Genomic DNA, 17,071 nt, shown 5'->3' with positions numbered 1-17,071 from the left:
CTCTCACACACACCTAACATCCAGTGCCCAACTTTAATTGAAAAACATTAACTTTTTATATGAAGAGTTCAGATGCAAAAGCCAAATGCCATTTGAAATTTTCTTCTTTAATGATGATTTTTATCAAACTTGTATAGCCTATATTTAAGTTCAGTAATTTCACTTAAATAACAATTAATAGGTAATTATCATTACCATTTAAGTGAAATTACTGAACTTAAATATACAAATTTGATGAAAATAATCATTAAAGAAGAAAATTTCAAATGGCATTTAGAGGCTTTTGCATCTGAACTCTTCATATAAAGATGCATGCATTTTTTATTAATATTAACCTTATTTTTCTTTCACAAAATCGCTCTTGTCCTGTAAAGGTTACTCTCACAATCACTCACTGCACATTAAAAGTGGAAAGATTGATTCAGATTCTGAAATATTGACTGACTATAAATATAACAATATAAAATGACATTTGATTGATTGATTTTTTTCATGTGTAATCAGTATTCTGATAATAATCCCGAACAACACACATCAGCATCACAAAAATAATATCGCAAAAATAAATATTTTATACTATAAAAAAATAGATTTGAAATTACTAATTGCTAATTACTGTATACTACAATATGAAATCATTTTTTTCCTGTATTATTTATCATCACAGTTCCAGTTTGAGATGGAAACCGTTCCTTTAAATGGATCAAATATTCATCTTGGAGCATTTTCAAGATTAATTTCACGACTAATGAGTGTTTTTGAGAAGAACCGCCCAAACCACACATACACACACACACACATAAAATGGACAAAAACCCTCAATTCTCCTGCAAAATTAAACTTTACATTCAAAACAGTGTTATATATTCTCAAATGACACACACAACCCATCATATGAAGACATTAATAGTTGAACACTGATGAGCTCGATGGAAAACACTTCTCCATTCATCAGAATCACCTTTGTTTTGTTCAGTGTTACACTTACAGACAGTTCGTACAGGCTACATGTGTTGTAAAATAGTTGAGAATATTGTTTTATATTTTCAGAACACACAAATACACACCTTTTTCCCACAAAAACAATGTACACAGTGTACATCCCAACCAACACACAGTTGCACATACAGCGAGTCTAAAAACAAAACAACAGAAATATTTACTGTACAGTTACAGTAGTTTCGGTCTTTATGCTAAAGCTCTGATTGTTAATTGTAAAACTGTGTGATGTGTTTGCCCGTGTGATGATCAGTGAGCAGATCTGAATGCCAAAAGCAGAGAATTGTGTGTAGTGTTTTGAAAAACGTGTGTTTTAGAACTTCAATTTGAGTGTAAAGAAGGAACTGTCCTTGTATCACTCTTAGAAGAAAAGGTTCCATATAGAACCTTAAAAGGTTCTATCAGCGCTACGTATTTGGAACCCCTAAAAGGTTCTATACACTCTTAAAAAAAGGGTTCCACTGGGTTCTATATAGAACCCTGGGGTTCCATACTTGGCCAATAGAACCTTTTACAAAAAAAAAACTCCAAAATGAACTCCAAAAATAGTTCTATATATATGAAGAGTTCAGATGCAAAAGCCTCTAAATGCCATTTGAAATGTTCTTCTTTAAGGATGATTTTTATCAAACTTGTATATTTAAGTTCAGTAATTTCACTTAAATAACAATTAATAGGTAATCATCATTGCCATTTAAGTGAAATTACTGAACTTAAATATACAAGCTTGATAAAAATGATCATTCTAGAAGAAAATTTCAAATGGCACTTAGAGGTTTTTGCATCTGAACTCTTCATATAGAACCATTTATTTTTGGTACCAGTTCTGCTGAACTCACTCTTAAAAGAAATGGTTCTATTTAGAACCAGAAATGATTCCATCGCTTCATATAAATATGAAGTGGGGTATGGAACCATTTCTGGTTCTAAATAGAACCATGAGTGAGTTCAGCAGAACTGGTTCAGGGTCGTGTGTGAAATACATGTTGTGCTCATCGTGTCTCAAACCAGAACTTGTGTGTAAACAATTGAGAAGAACTGTAATATAAAATGCTGAATAAAATGTCACACATTATTTGTAAATGTTTTTTCCGTATTTCCTCATCAACAGATGCAGAACATCTGCACTAAACACAGAACTCTGCGCTTTATGGAGACCAACACAAACAATTCATGAAACACCAATAAAAACATTAATGGGCCACAAATGAACTTCCAGAGAATTTACAGAGAGTTTAATAGATAAAGTCACAGAGGGAGAGAACACACTCAGTCGGAGTTCCTTTACAATTAAACCAGGAGAATTCATTAGTTTCATCGTGATAAACAGATTTCAGTGTGGATATTAATTTCTGTTACACAAACAGTGAATTTAGAGTATTAAAACTAGAACTAACGTCTGTCACAGAATCAGAAAAATCAACTTCATTCAAATGGAAAACAAGATTATTTTAAACTCACTTCATTTTCATAAACCTTTCAGTAAACAAGACCTGATATCTTCAGTAATTTCACTTCTCCAGTAAATTTATCTTGATTTTTGAATGATTATATTTGTGCTGGAAAACGACACAGAAACTGAGGAAGAACGTCGTGTTTGGACTGTATTTGTTCACTAACGCGCCAAACTCTCGTGAACTCAGTTCGTTCAGTTAATTAGAAATGTAGGAATGCTGATGGATATGAAACTATTTGTCCCACAGCTCCAGACGAGCCGCAGTGTTTAACGAGTCGTGTTTATGAGTGTGAAGGAGCAGAAACATGTTCATATAACCTGTTTATGTCACACACACAATCTACTAAACAAGCGCGTCTGAACCCAAATACGCAGATTCATCGATTTACTTAAAGTAAAAACATCAAATTAAAATGGAATATTGGGAAAAAACAAAACAGCCACAGCGCAGTGACGTCAGCGACCTGCAGGGGGCGCCAACACATCATCCCCTCAGATAAACAAGAGTGTGTGTGTGTGTGTGTGTGTGAGAGAGAGAGAGAGAGAGAGAGAGAGAGAGAGAGAGAGAGAGAGAGAGAGAGAGAGAGAGAGAGAGAGAGAGAGAGAGAGAGAGTGTGTGTGTGTGCGTGTGAGAGAGGACACACTGTCACACTTACTGTCACACATAGGTTTACTCACTCTCTCTCTCTGTTTATCCTGGTTCAGAAACACAAGATCTGAAGGGAAGATCACTCTCATCCTCTCTCTCTCTCTCTGTCTGACACACACACTCTTTGCCACACACACTCACACAAACATACAGATTCACTCATCTCTCTCTCTCTCTCTCTCTGTGCGTCTCACAAACTCACTCTTTGCCTCACACACACTCACTCTCTCTCTCTCTCTCTCTCTCTCTCTCTCTCTCTCTCTCTCTCTCTCTCTGTCTGTCTGAGTCTGACACACATACTCTTTGCCTCACACATACACTCAAACACACAGACTCACTCTGTCTCTCACACTCTCACTCTTTCCCTCACACACACACACACACACACACACACACACACACACACACTTTAAATCGAATGAGAGTGACATTTGTCTGTAAAACACATCGTTAACAGCACAAATCATCTGAACGAAAGGCAATGTGACTCATGACCTCCATTATCATAGATGAGGAACACCTCGCCTACACTTCCCCCACAAACAAAACATCCCACACACACATACACGTCACAAAAACACCTGAGTTAAAAACACACACACATTCTGTTGATAGTGTGATTTCCATATGGTATTTTGTATTTCCCAATATTTTGATATTTTCCAGTATGGCGCCGCCCATACCCCCCACAAACCCGTTCTTCAGAAAGTCTATGGGTGACGTCACAGACACTATGCACTGTAAAAAAATATTGATGGTTTAACTTAAAAAAGTAAGTAACCTGGGTTGCCTTAAAATTTTAAGTTGATTGAACTGGAAAAAGTGAGTTAATACAATGGAGATTAATTTAATCATCGGAAACTCAAAATTATATGTTATCTGAATTAAATAAATTATTTAAGTTGATTTGACAAAAGAAAAAATGTTGTGATTACTACACTGTAAAAAAATATTGTTGGTTTAACTTAAAAAAGTAAGTAACCTGGGTTGCTTTAAAATTTTAAGTTGATTGAACTGGAAAAAGTGAGTTAATACAATGAAGGAGATTAATTTAACCATCAGAAACTCAAAATAATAAGTTCTCAACTAAATAAATTATTATAAAGTTGATTCGACAAAAGAAAATATTTTGTGATAACAAATCTTGAAAATATTTTTTTACAGTGTGGGTTTGATGTGAATTCGTGTAGTGGAAAAATCTGAAGTTCTGCGTCAATTCGCGCTGCGTTAACCAATCAGGAGCCTGCTTGCTTCACGTGGCAAAGTAACATTATAATAAACTCCTACTCAAAGTCAGTCATTCGAAATGGAGGCGAAGTTAATTTTAGCTGTGAGCGGATACCCGGAGCTTTATGATTCAACCTCATACTTTTATAGAGACGGAAATAAAAAGGAGTGAGGAGATTTTACAACCTGCTAAGTTGCAAGACGTACAAAATTTCACTTTTGAGTCACGTTATTGCTAGTTACTAACCAGCTAGCAAGCTGCCGTGCTGCTATTTTACAACTATATTCTCACTAATATACAACTGCTTTTCGCTAACAATATAATGTGTTTATTCAGAGGATGTCTGCCATAAAAAGTGGAAAAGTCTCAGGGACACTTACTTGAAGAAGAAGAGGAAGGAGACAGAAGAGGAGTGGGTCAGCAGCAGCAGCAGGGTTAGGGTTCCTCGACAGCAACATGGAGGGGGTCGAGACCACCTCGAGGACCAGGGACACCAAGAAGAACCATCAGGGGAGACAGTGACAGGTGTGTTTCCTATAAAGATTACAGAGCCCCCCTAGTCCCACTTTGGCAAAAAAAAAATTAATTATAACTATCTTGTGGCCTCAAGTTTTATTATGTGATAACCACATAAAACTAGATGGATGGAAACACACTGCAGCCCGTGACTCTCAGATGCTGCTGTGTGTTCTGACCGTGACCTCTGACCTCTTTCGTGCAAGAATGATGGGATACTGATCTCGAGAGACAGCGGCGATGAGCGATCGATACTCTGACGGAAACGAGAACAAGTGAATCACCGAAGAGAGAATGTGACCTTTCACTGGGAATATTCATACTTTTATAAATATCAGACCACTCACACTCACACACACAACCACCCTCTCCCTCCCTCACACACACACACTCATAAAATCAGAACCAAAATCTGAGTAAAAAGGCACAAACTGAGAAAAATGTAATCTTTAGAGGAAAACTCATGATGAAAAGCCTGATGGAAGTAAAAGAAGAAAATGACAAAGACTCTCTTATATTCATATTTTGTTTATATAAATATCAGATCATATGACATGCAACAGATTTTTGTGTAGTTCTGCAAACGGCTTTTTTGCACACTTCTTTAAAAAGCGTCACAGAGACGTACAAGTACAGCACTGGCACAGGAACTCGAGAAGACGGATTTGAACATTATTACTGATGACACCAGTGTTGTGTGCTTTTACAGTAACCGAGGGCTTGTGCAGTTATAGCTAACATGTTCTCTATAACACACGTCTGTGCCAGTGCAACACACACATGCTTCATACACACCAACGTAAGGCATCAAGCTACTTTTCTACCGGAAAAAATGGACTTCATCACCTCATACACACGGGTCTTCACAACAACCCTGTCAAAATAAAAGTCCCGTTTAAGTTGAAGAAATTATGACAGAAATATTACCATCGCTCAGTAGTGTATTTCAATAGTAGTACACTGTAAAAAAAGTATTGCTGGTTTAACTTAAAAAAGTAAGTAACCTGGTTGCCTTAAAATTTGAAGTTGATTGAACTGGAAAAAGTGAGTTAATACAATGAAGGAGATTAATTTAATAATCAGAAACTCAAAATATTAAGTTATCTCAACTAAATAAATTATTATAAAGTTGATTTGACAAAAGAAAATATGTTGTGATAACAAATCTTGAAAATATTTGTTTACAGTGTAGTAATAATAATTTGATTTGATTTGAGATCTTTATTTTGAACATGTAAATAATAAATAAAAATACAGTTATTAATCAATGAAACAAGAAATATTAATTAAAAGAAAAGAAAAAAAAAAAACCAACCCTCTATTTACATGTGCAAAAAGGAGTAAAACTTATGTACTCCTTCCCCCCTATACCATATTTAAACAAATACCTAAAAAAATAAATAAAAAAGAAATAAATAAAAATCTAAATAAGTAATCAATCTATAATTGAGTATTGATTCAGAAGTTCTATACACATAAGGATGTTTCCCGATACATGACAATATTTATACTACGGGTTAATTCAATATAAGCTCAAGTTAACACTATGTTTCTCTGTAACTCTGGAATATAATTTCTTTGAACATCTTTTTAAAATGAATTATGTTTGGTCATTGCTTAAATTCATTATTTAGATTATTCCACAACTTAACACCACAGACAGACAAACAGAAACTAAAGTAAAATAATTAAATATAAATAATAAATAATTAATATAAAGTGAAATAATTAAAACATTATTTTTAAGAAGCTTCACACAAGTATTTATATTTTAATTTCAACTGTAAAGTTTCCAAAAATAACACGAATTATTGAATTTCAATTTGATTACATTGTTAACTAATTTGTAAGTGTTATAAATTGCAAATTTGTATTTGATATTAAAATATTTTTATGTTCTATGTCCATCTGAGTTTAATAAAACCCTATAAACTCTATAAACTGTGATGTACCACAAAAACACCAGAATCTTCCCTACTTTAAAGTTGAAGATAAATTAAACAAATACAAACATGGTGCACCTTTAAAACTATATTGTTCTTTTCATTACAATTGCCCAAACTCCAACATAACGTTTTATCATTCTTTCATATTGGAGCTCAATTATTTGACACCAGCATTAGCTCAAGACATGATTGCATTACAGTGTGTTTCTGTGAATACACTCAGTCTGCACATTAAATCTTGCAGAAATGCAGAAAGACGATATTCAACGAGCGACAGACACATAAAGGCCATTCTGCATGCGTGCAATTGCATTAAAGTACAGTCTGTGGCTTCCATCTACACTTCCATGAGCATTTGGAGATTTACAAATAGCTGGATCTCAAAAGACACAATTCTGCTATCACTTTAACTGATATGCATGCAACATTGCATTTGCAACATAAATGGAAATGCAACGTTGCATTTTTCCTCAGATCTTTAATTTGGCCAAACCCAGTTATTGTGATTTGCCATCTCACATTTCAACGCAGAGTTTATCGCAACTACAGCATGAAGTGATCAACAGGTCAAACAAACAATCAAAGAAATCGTTTGCTTTAGTTTGACTGAATCTTTCAAACCGTCTTCATTTGACGTGTCATGAATAAACTAGTGAAACACACACCACAACATCATGATTGTCCATTAACATCAGTTTTAGAATTAGCCATACTTAATTTAGTTTGTTGCCAAGACAACATTTCTAATTTTCGAACTAATGTTTTTCAACTGATATTATTTTATTTCTTATTTCAATTATCATTCAGTGTTAGTTTACAGCAACGAGACCCCAGACAGCAACAGTTTCAGATCCGGCCCACTTGTCTATGATTTATGTTGTTTTTATCTAATTTTAATAAAATAAATTCGACAGTGTTATTTTAGTGTCACTATAGCTTTTATATTTTGCGTTTATTTTAAGTTTGTATAAATTCTGTAGTCTGTTTTTTAGATTTTGTTCATTTTTTTAGGTGAAACTCGAAAACCCCAAATTCAAAATTAGAATATTGTGAAAAGGTTTTCATAAGCTGTAAGCCATAATCATCACAATTATAACAAATAAAGGCTTGAAATATCTCACTTTGCATGTAATGAGTCTATATAATATATTAGTTTCACCTTTTAAGTTGAATTACTGAAATAACTGAAACTTTTTCACGATATTCTAATTTTTCGAGTTTCACCTGTACTGTATATGCCCACAGGGCCCAGATGTGGGCCGACATTATGATGTTTTAACTAACTAATCATGACACCCTGCAGTGATATTTGCAGTGGGCTCCAGAGCTGTACCAGGGAGCGATCTGATTGGTTCGGGGGCATGTCAATCACCCGCTGCTGGCCTATGAGGCGTCAGGCAGGAGCTCATGCCAATACGCCGTCTCCAGCTGCGCCCTGTCACACATCTCCCTCCAGTGCTGGTGTCCCACATCAGAACCCTCCTGGCCAATCAGAACACGGCCCAGAATGCAACTCTTCGTGTATCGCCTTCCCTGTCAATCAATAACAGAGCCATGTCATTAAATGTAAATAAACGAGTAAAACAAACGATTATCAGTTTAAACTAAAGCTCAGACTCTGTATAGCGTTTCTCACGACTGACCAGAGATCCGGTGATCGTGGATATCGACATGCGGCAGGAATCGTGTTTATGTTTTATAATTTAATCATTATAGATCTTAAATATAATCGATCATATTTTAAGAAATCATTATTATCGTTTTGATGGGTTTACCATTGTTATAATTTGAAAAAAGTATGTTTTAATGTTTGCTAATCTTTATGGCTCAAACGTACAGTATCTGAGTGAGTGAGAGTGAACTTTTGTTCTTGTTGTTCAGATGAGGGGAAAAGTCAAAGTCTCCGATGTCTCAGAATAAAGTGGTAAACGCATGTAATCTCAGCTAAACATCAGGCAGTGTAGGCTAACACTTAAGAGTGTGAAACACGAACACTAGATGTGTGTGTGTGTGTGTGTGTGTCTAGCGTGTCTGGAAAAGAGGAACTTGGCTCTTCCGGTAAGAAACTATAATATGGAGATTAAATAAATTCAGGTTTGATTTACAGAAATAAATTACATTTTACTATTTATTCACATAGAAAACAGACATTTTAAATTCTAATAATATTTTGTGATTTTTACTGTATTTTTAATTAAATAAATTCAGGTTTTAACACAGGAATAAAATACATTTTTTAATATATTCACGTAGCAAACAGCTGTTTTACATTGTAATAATATTTCACACAACACTACTGACTGTATATCCAGTATCAGTGCAGATCACACACACACACACCTGCGTGACGATGAGCTCCAGCGACAGGGCACTGGCGTCTCCGGCGGGAAGGTCGAACAGGAACGGTGTGTTCCACACGGCATTCGCTCCACTCGCACCCTTGGTCTCCTTAGTGCTGATGACTTCACCATCCCGACGAAGGTTGAGCACTACATAGTGATCTAAGCAGACCGATACAGCAACTCCAGGGATTCACGAATATCAGCAACTTTACATGCTTTTCAAATATACATTTATTCATTTATCAGATGCTTTCTTCCAAAATGCAATGAAACATGTTCTTACAAGAAAGATCTGAATATCCATCCATCTACACACACATATATATATATATATATATATATATATATATATATATATATATATTTATATATTAGTCCATCCATAAATCCATCCATCTTTCTGTCCGTTCATCCATCGTTTCCATCCATCAGGTCTGAATACGAGTAATTTTAAATGTATCCAGTATTCATTTAATTTATCTGCCGCTTTTTATCCAGTCACTTATGAAAGAGAAAATGCAAGAAACATATTTATATAAGACAGACAGATGGATGGATGGATAGATGGATGGATGGATGGATGGATGGATGGATGGATGGATGGATGGATGGATGGATGGATGGATGGATGGATGGATGGATGGATGGATGGATGGATGGATGGATGGATAGACCTGGAGTCCCGGGTATCCTGGTGAGTTTGGGCAGGTTCTCAGCTTTCCTCACCATCACCTTCATGCGATGCGCCGGCGTCTGAAACTGCAGCAGAATCAGGATCTGGCCCAGAAACCCCCGACTCACACACGGCCCCACCGCCCGCACTGCATCATGGGAGCTCTGGCTCTGAAAGCACAAACACACGTGATCTAAAAGAGCTGGCGTGAAAATAAAAGAAGCATTTCAGATTTATGATGTCATAGGGATCTGGTCCGTCCTAGACATGAATCGTTCCAGATCTGAATGTGTGTGTGTGTGTGTGTGTGTGCTGATGTCTTCCACACTCTCCTCATAATCGCATCACACTCTCAGAGGAAGAACAAACTCTCTCACACTACATCTGAACATCGCATTCAAACACACTGAGGTGTCTTCAGAGTTGGAGCCCACGCTGAATCAACCATCATCCATCCATTCATCTGTCCGTTCATTCATCCATCCATCTATCCATCCATCCATCCGTTCCTCAATCCATCCATCCAACCCTCCATCCATCTGTTCGTTCCTCCATTCATCCATTCAACCCTCCATCCATCTGTTCGTTCCTCCATCCATCCATCCATCCATCCGTTCCTCAATCCATCCATCCAACCCTCCATCCATCTGTTCGTTCCTCCATTCATCCATTCAACCCTCCATCCATCTGTTCGTTCCTCCATCCATCCATCCATCCATCGTTCCTCCATCCATCCATTCAACCCTCCATCCATCTGTTCGTTCCTCCATCCATCCATCCATCCATCCGTCCCTCCACCCATCCATTCGTCCGTTCCTCCATCCATCCATCCATCCATCCGTTCGTTCCTCCATCCAACCCTCCATCCATCTGTTTGTTCCTCCATCCATCCGTTCCTCCATTCATCCAACCAACCCTCCATCCATCCGTCCGTTCCTACATCCATCCATCCATCCGTCTGTTCCTCCATCCATCCATCCAACCCTCCATCCATCTGTTCGTTCCTCCATCCATCCGTCTGTTCCTCCATCCATCCATCCAACCCTCCATCCATCTGTTCGTTCCTCCATCCATTCGCCCGTTCCTCCATCCATCCATCCAACCCTCCATCCGTCTGTCCGTTCATCCATCCATCCGTCCGTCCATTCCTCCATCCATCCATCCACCCATCCATCTGTCATTTCTCCATCCATCCATCCGTCTGTCCGTTCATCCATCCATCCGTCCGTCCGCTCCTCCATCCATCCATCCACTCATCCATCCATCCATCTGTCATTTCTCCATCCATCCATCCATCTGTCCACTCATCCATCCACTGATTCATCTATTCGTTCCTCCATCCATCCGTCCGTCCGGCCGTCCATCTGTTCACTCATCCACTCATTCATCCATCTGTCCGTTCCTCCATCCATTCCTCTATCCATCCATCCATCATACAAATCTCTCAAACATCCCAAATTTTCCAACTATGCAACACTTATGTCTTTAAACTCAGGGTTTTTTTTGTAAAGCCATCATTCACAGTTTTTCCTCTCCTCTCCGTCCCTCCTGTGCTGCATTCCTGATCTCCTCTCAGAGACGCAGCACTGGCTCCAGGCCACACACACACACACACACACACACACACACACAGGTCACGCAGTCCTCCATCTCACTGCAACAGCTCTGCAGAGTTTCTGTGATGAAGATCTGTCCATCCATCCATCCATCTATCAATCAACCTAATATCACTTTTGGTTCACCAATTCATCAATTAATTCATGCTGACAGCCATTCAGAATATTTGAGATGTATTTGTATGTCTGAGTAATGTAATATGGGGAGAGTTTATAAACCTGTGTGTCACTCTATCACACTGTATGGGCCCTATTTTAAGGATCTAAATGCGTGGTCTAAAATAGCAAAATAGAAACGCGGCAAAAATGTGCCAGACCAGCAGCCCATGGGCACGCAGATGGGCGCAAATACTTTTGATATTTAAACGTGGCGCAGGACGTGAAAAAGAAGACTGCGTCAGGCGGAAACTAGCAAAACACTTTGCGCTTGGTTCATGAAAAGGCCCTTTGTTTGTCTCTCCGTCACACAACTCCTCTAAGGCCCCGTCCACACTACTGCGTTTTCGTTTAAAAACGGAGAATTAAAACGAATACGATCTCCGTCCACACCAGCGTTTTTTCTGCGTATTAGAATTGATCTCCGTCCACATTAAAACGACTGAAAACGCAGATCACGTGACCATTCACCAACACTGGGCATGCGCGCGCCGGTGTAAACAGTGGTTGGCGAATCAGGGAAGGACACGTCATGACTGATGACACCCAATCATAGAGCCGAGCGTGAGCCTCTGCGTCATCGTTTGTAAACTCCTCCGTTTTGTCTCGTCCACACTAAAACGCCCTCCGGAGATTCAAAACGCAAAACGCAGCTGCAGCGTTTCTAAACTTCTCCGTTTTAGGTCTTCGTTTTTCCCGTTTTAGTGTGGACGGGAGGTGCAAACGTAGCAAAAGCCTAAGGTCTCTGTTTTTAAACGAAAACGCAGTAGTGTGGACGGGGCCTAATACCTTCCTCAGCCTCCGTCTCGCAGGGTTGAGTTGACAATTGAAGGTGACGGTGGAATCGGGTTCCCAGTGGATCTCCGCACACGCCAGCTCCAGTTCTCCCACAGCCGTCTCCCTCAGACCGGAGAAATCCCTGCTGGACGCCGTCAGTCGGAGAGTGCAGGTCTGAAGCTCCTCGAGCGATCTCACCGGAAACGGGATCACCTGGAGTCTGCGTGTCGGCGTCGGGAAGATCGGAGGCAAACAGGCCCGGATGGAGGATCCACTCAGTTTCCTCGAGCCCCGATAGAGACCCAGGACCGCGACGGTGAGTGTTCCCTCGGCCGGCGAGAAGAGTGCAGTGAAGTGAAGGGATGGTGTGTGTTTGGGAAGGTTGGAGCCGTAATGTTGATTGTTATCCCCATTAAGCCTGTCCGTTTCCGCATACAACACGTCATTATTGCGTTTTTGTGACTTCGCAAGACTGAGTTTAGGAATGTTTGGAAGCGAGGAGCGGACGCGAACGGCATATTTTGATGAAACGACGGGGGAACTGAGTCGACGTAGACTGAAACGAGACTTCGAAGCGCGAGGAAGAGATGAGAAGGAAAGGTCTTCTGAGGTGCTGTTAAACGACGGAGAGTCAAGGACATCGCCCTCAAGCTCCTCATACTGCTGTTTGATTGGCTGAGTGTTGATGGAAGGGGCGGGGCTAAGAGTCAGGGTCACATGATCTGCAGGTAGAGGAGGTGAGGGTAGCTCCGCCTCCTTGTCATTCGTGGCATCGGATTTCTGATGCCGGCAGCAGATTATGCAGCCAATCACCAGGCAGAAACAGAGAACGGCTAAACCAACAGCCAATAAGATCTGGAGCACTAGTGAAATAAACAAACACACATAATCAATGTAAAGCCTCAAGTTGAAAAGAAATAGCAATTTATAAAGACTAAGATTATTGGGGCATTTTTCCCAGTATCTGTAGTCAAATTTAATTTAATTTAATTTACTCTTTTTCTTGCAAAACATACTCCAATAAATCATTTTTATAGTGAGGACTGGGTGGTGTGATGGAAAAACGTGATTATATATATATATACACAATGCAGCATGATTTTACAATAATTCAAATGACTCACAATATGATTTAAGACTTTGGTCGTGCCAAAGCAATATTAAATATTCTGCTGTAGTGCGTTGAAGGAACACTGCATTACACGCTCGTCTTGTTTCCAGTCCGAATATCTAAACATTCTTAAATCCAGAAGCATTTACTAGAGAAGTAAAATGACATAAGATATTATATCTTGTTTTCTGATAAAAAAAATAATAATTAAAATTTTTTAATAAAGTGAGTTTTTGCTTAAAACAGCTCAATTATCTGCCAATGGGGCAAGAAAAAAAAAATCAAATTTAAAACAAGAAAAAAATCTTAATTCAAATGGAAATTTTTATTTTTCTTACCTGATTGGCAGATAATTAGCTTGTTTTAAGAAAAAAACACACTTAATTGTATTTTTTTATTATTAACAAGATAAGAAATTCTGTCATTTTAAAGGCTTCTTGATTTAAATACTAAGTAAGAAAGGCATTTTTCTTTAAGTGTAAGAAGTTATTCTTCCACGTGATGTGAAAACTATTATGCTAAACACACTCATAATAACTGAGGGTTTGTTTACTGCATTTCCTTTCCTTCAGAATGCAACTCATCATCTCTGATCGCATTAAAGCCCAGAGGAAATGATCTGAGTTCAGGCATCATCATCATCATCATCATCATGATCAGAACCAGACCTCAGACAGTCACAGATCATGATGATGATGGTTATGCATATGACTCAATTAATCTAATCCATCACAGTCAAATATGAAATCACATGTCTGCTGTACACAACTGTATATGCATATTTAGTAAGACCTCTGTGAATCTGTGAAAATAAAACCAATTCAGTCATTAAGTGAAATTGATTTTAAACATCCTGTACATTTAAATAATCACGTATGGTGCCGCTGTTGCCTTTATATATTATTAGCATGACATTTTCCTATATAACAATAACAAAATACTCATTAAAACATAGCTGAAGCAAAAACTGAACATCATTTCATACCTTCAAGTTCCACATGCATGTTCCCAGAGACTGCTGACTCCTCAAATCTGACTAACTAGTGCTGTCTGGTCTGCAGTCATGCTCCCTATTGAGTGCTCACGAGCCTCTCTGCGCGCTCACAGACACGAACAGACTCAACGAGCCGAACGTGAACGCGCGCTAGGCACGCGCACCGCAGAAATCAATTCGGTTTACCAATTTTAGCAACTCAATGCTTGATGATGATGAAGATAATTCCACTTAGTGAAGAAATGCATTTTTAATACGGTGAGATTGGGATGTATAGCGTCGTATTTATATTTAATAATCTTCCGGGTAAAATTGAATAAATCTCTCATATCCCGAATGTAGTGGTGGTAGTTTTTTTGAGGTGGTAAACTTAAAACGGTTTACTGGTTTTAACTGGCTTAAGATGGTCTCCAAAACCCTCTAAATCGAGTAAACTCGGACACAAGCTCTTTTTAGCAGGGCACTTCGTCGCAAATCTCAGGTTGGGGCAAGTTGTCACAATTTCATTATACAGTTACACGCATGCATTAGCAGACACTTTTACTCCAAAACGACAAAATACAGCAGGTTCATTATCACAGTTTAACACACACACACACACACACACACACACACACACACACACACACACACACACACACACAAACTTTCTCATAAACACAGTCTCTCTTTCTATATCTCCCTCACACACACCATGAAGGAAATCCTAAAAGGAAATTTTTTTTCATGATATTTTTCCTGTGGTACTTTTGTAGGATTCCTAAAAAAATATTATTGCATTATGTAATCCAACAGGGCAGTACGTAAACAAACCTACAAGAAAAGGAAAGTACCCAGTTCTGCACGCACACACACACGCACACACGTGAAACAGATTTTTTTCAGTATACAAAAACATTAGATTTCATATTGACCACAAACAGTTTGATCATAGTGTACATGGACCCAATAATGTCTAAAAGGCACGACTAGAAATTGATCAAGATATTTTCTATTAGATAAGCTACATTACTTTGCTTTAATTTGATTTTCTTGTCATCGTGTAAACAACCAAGTTACAATTACTGGAATAAAGACAAGTGTCTGAGTTTGACCATGCAGGGCAGATCTGAAGTCTATTATTTTATAGAAACACAATCCTTTAAATTACAACACAAATACATGTTTTACGTAAACGATACTGAGTTGGAAGAGCCCGATTGCAACAGAAGTCAATCTGACCAACTAGCAAATAACCTAGTTATTTTTGGTACTTGTATAAGCGGATTATGACACCAGAATGACCCAATGTTCGGAGAGATCGAGCATGAGTCAGTCTCACTCTCTCTCTGGCATAACATTGCAAATTCATTAAAGTAATTCAGCAGCTGACGGATGAATTCATTTGGCCGGTTCAGTGCAGACGCCGTGAGTTTCATCAGTTTAAAGGAGTCTTTCACTTCAGAATTAAAATGTCCTGACAATTTACTGTCCCCACATCATCCAAGATGTTCATGTGACTTCAATGGAGTCATACGGAGGCGTATTGCATTCACTTGAAGAAAAAAAAATCTACTCTGTTTTTCTGAATTAATTTTTGAGTTAATTTTTCATGAGAAAATTTATTTTTGCTGTTTTTCTGAATTAATGAGTTTTTCATGAGAAAATGTATTTTTGCTGTTTTTCTGAATTAACTCATTAATTCAGAAAAACAGAGCAAAAAAAAAAATTCCATTAAAAATTAACTCATTAATTCAGAAAAACAGAGCAAAATTTTTTTTTCTCATGAAAAATTAACTCATTAATTCAGAAAAACAGAGCAAAAAAAAATTCTCATGAAAAATTAACTCGTTAATTCAGAAAAACAGAGCAATTTTTTTCTCATGAAATATTAACTCGTTAATTCAGAAAAACAGAGTAGATTTTTTTTCTTCAAGTGAATGCAATACGCCTCCGTAGAGTCAAACACCATTTACAATAAAATAAAATAAAAATAAAAGGGTAAAACAACAATGTTGGACGATTTTGAAGTTCAGATGAAAATGAGATTTTCGCCCAGCATTTTTGAACCGGAACACGCGTGACCTTTCGTAATGTGTGTCGCGTCAAAACTATAGTGCAAGATGAGCATTTGTGATTATTAAGTATATAAATGTAAATTTTTGTTTTTAGAAAATGGCAGATGGTCTCGCTAGCAGGTCTAGGGCTGGTGATACACTAAAGACAGATCAAAGAATGATCAGTATACCTATGGAATAGATACTAGTATCTAAAAGATAGCATGAAAATAGATACTATATACTATAAGGATTAAATGTTAAAACGGCTTGCCATAGGTCAAAATAATTAAACATATGTATTTATCTGATCACAAAAAACTATACTGTAATGTTTCGGCCAAACTCTTTGTGAGAGACCGTGTGCGTCTGCGGCTGATTATGGATTGCTCGTCAACTGAGTCTTCCTCGGTCAGAAGGAAAATCCAATGGGGCAGTTCAAGTATTTATTGAGGGGTCAGGTACATGGAGGATAAGAGTTTGCAGGTATCAATATGACACAATATGTGTGGATGTTTGTATGTGTGTGGTTATCTGAAACAGAAATACAATAAAGTGTATATTAACAAACA

The 17,071-nt window shown here is 37.9% G+C and overlaps 1 protein-coding gene across 1 annotated transcript; it reads right to left on the bottom strand.

The window, feature by feature from the left end:
• Positions 1-6,712: 6,712 nt before the first annotated feature.
• On the bottom strand, positions 6,713-15,011 carry LOC120487647 (uncharacterized). The gene is made up of 5 exons (XM_039683892.2): positions 14,455-15,011; positions 12,371-13,221; positions 9,811-9,979; positions 9,135-9,295; positions 6,713-8,327 (listed from the first exon to the last, which is right to left on the bottom strand). The coding sequence occupies exons 1-5, from the start codon at positions 14,471-14,473 to the stop codon at positions 8,178-8,180; spliced, it is 1,350 nt and encodes a 449-aa protein (XP_039539826.2). The 5' UTR covers positions 14,474-15,011; the 3' UTR covers positions 6,713-8,177.
• Positions 15,012-17,071: the final 2,060 nt, after the last annotated feature.

This window comes from Pimephales promelas, chromosome 10 (assembly GCF_988280905.1).
Source record: "Pimephales promelas chromosome 10, fPimPro1.hap1.1, whole genome shotgun sequence".
Classification (NCBI taxonomy): domain Eukaryota; kingdom Metazoa; phylum Chordata; class Actinopteri; order Cypriniformes; family Leuciscidae; genus Pimephales; species Pimephales promelas.
This window is presented reverse-complemented; position numbering and strand designations above follow the sequence as displayed.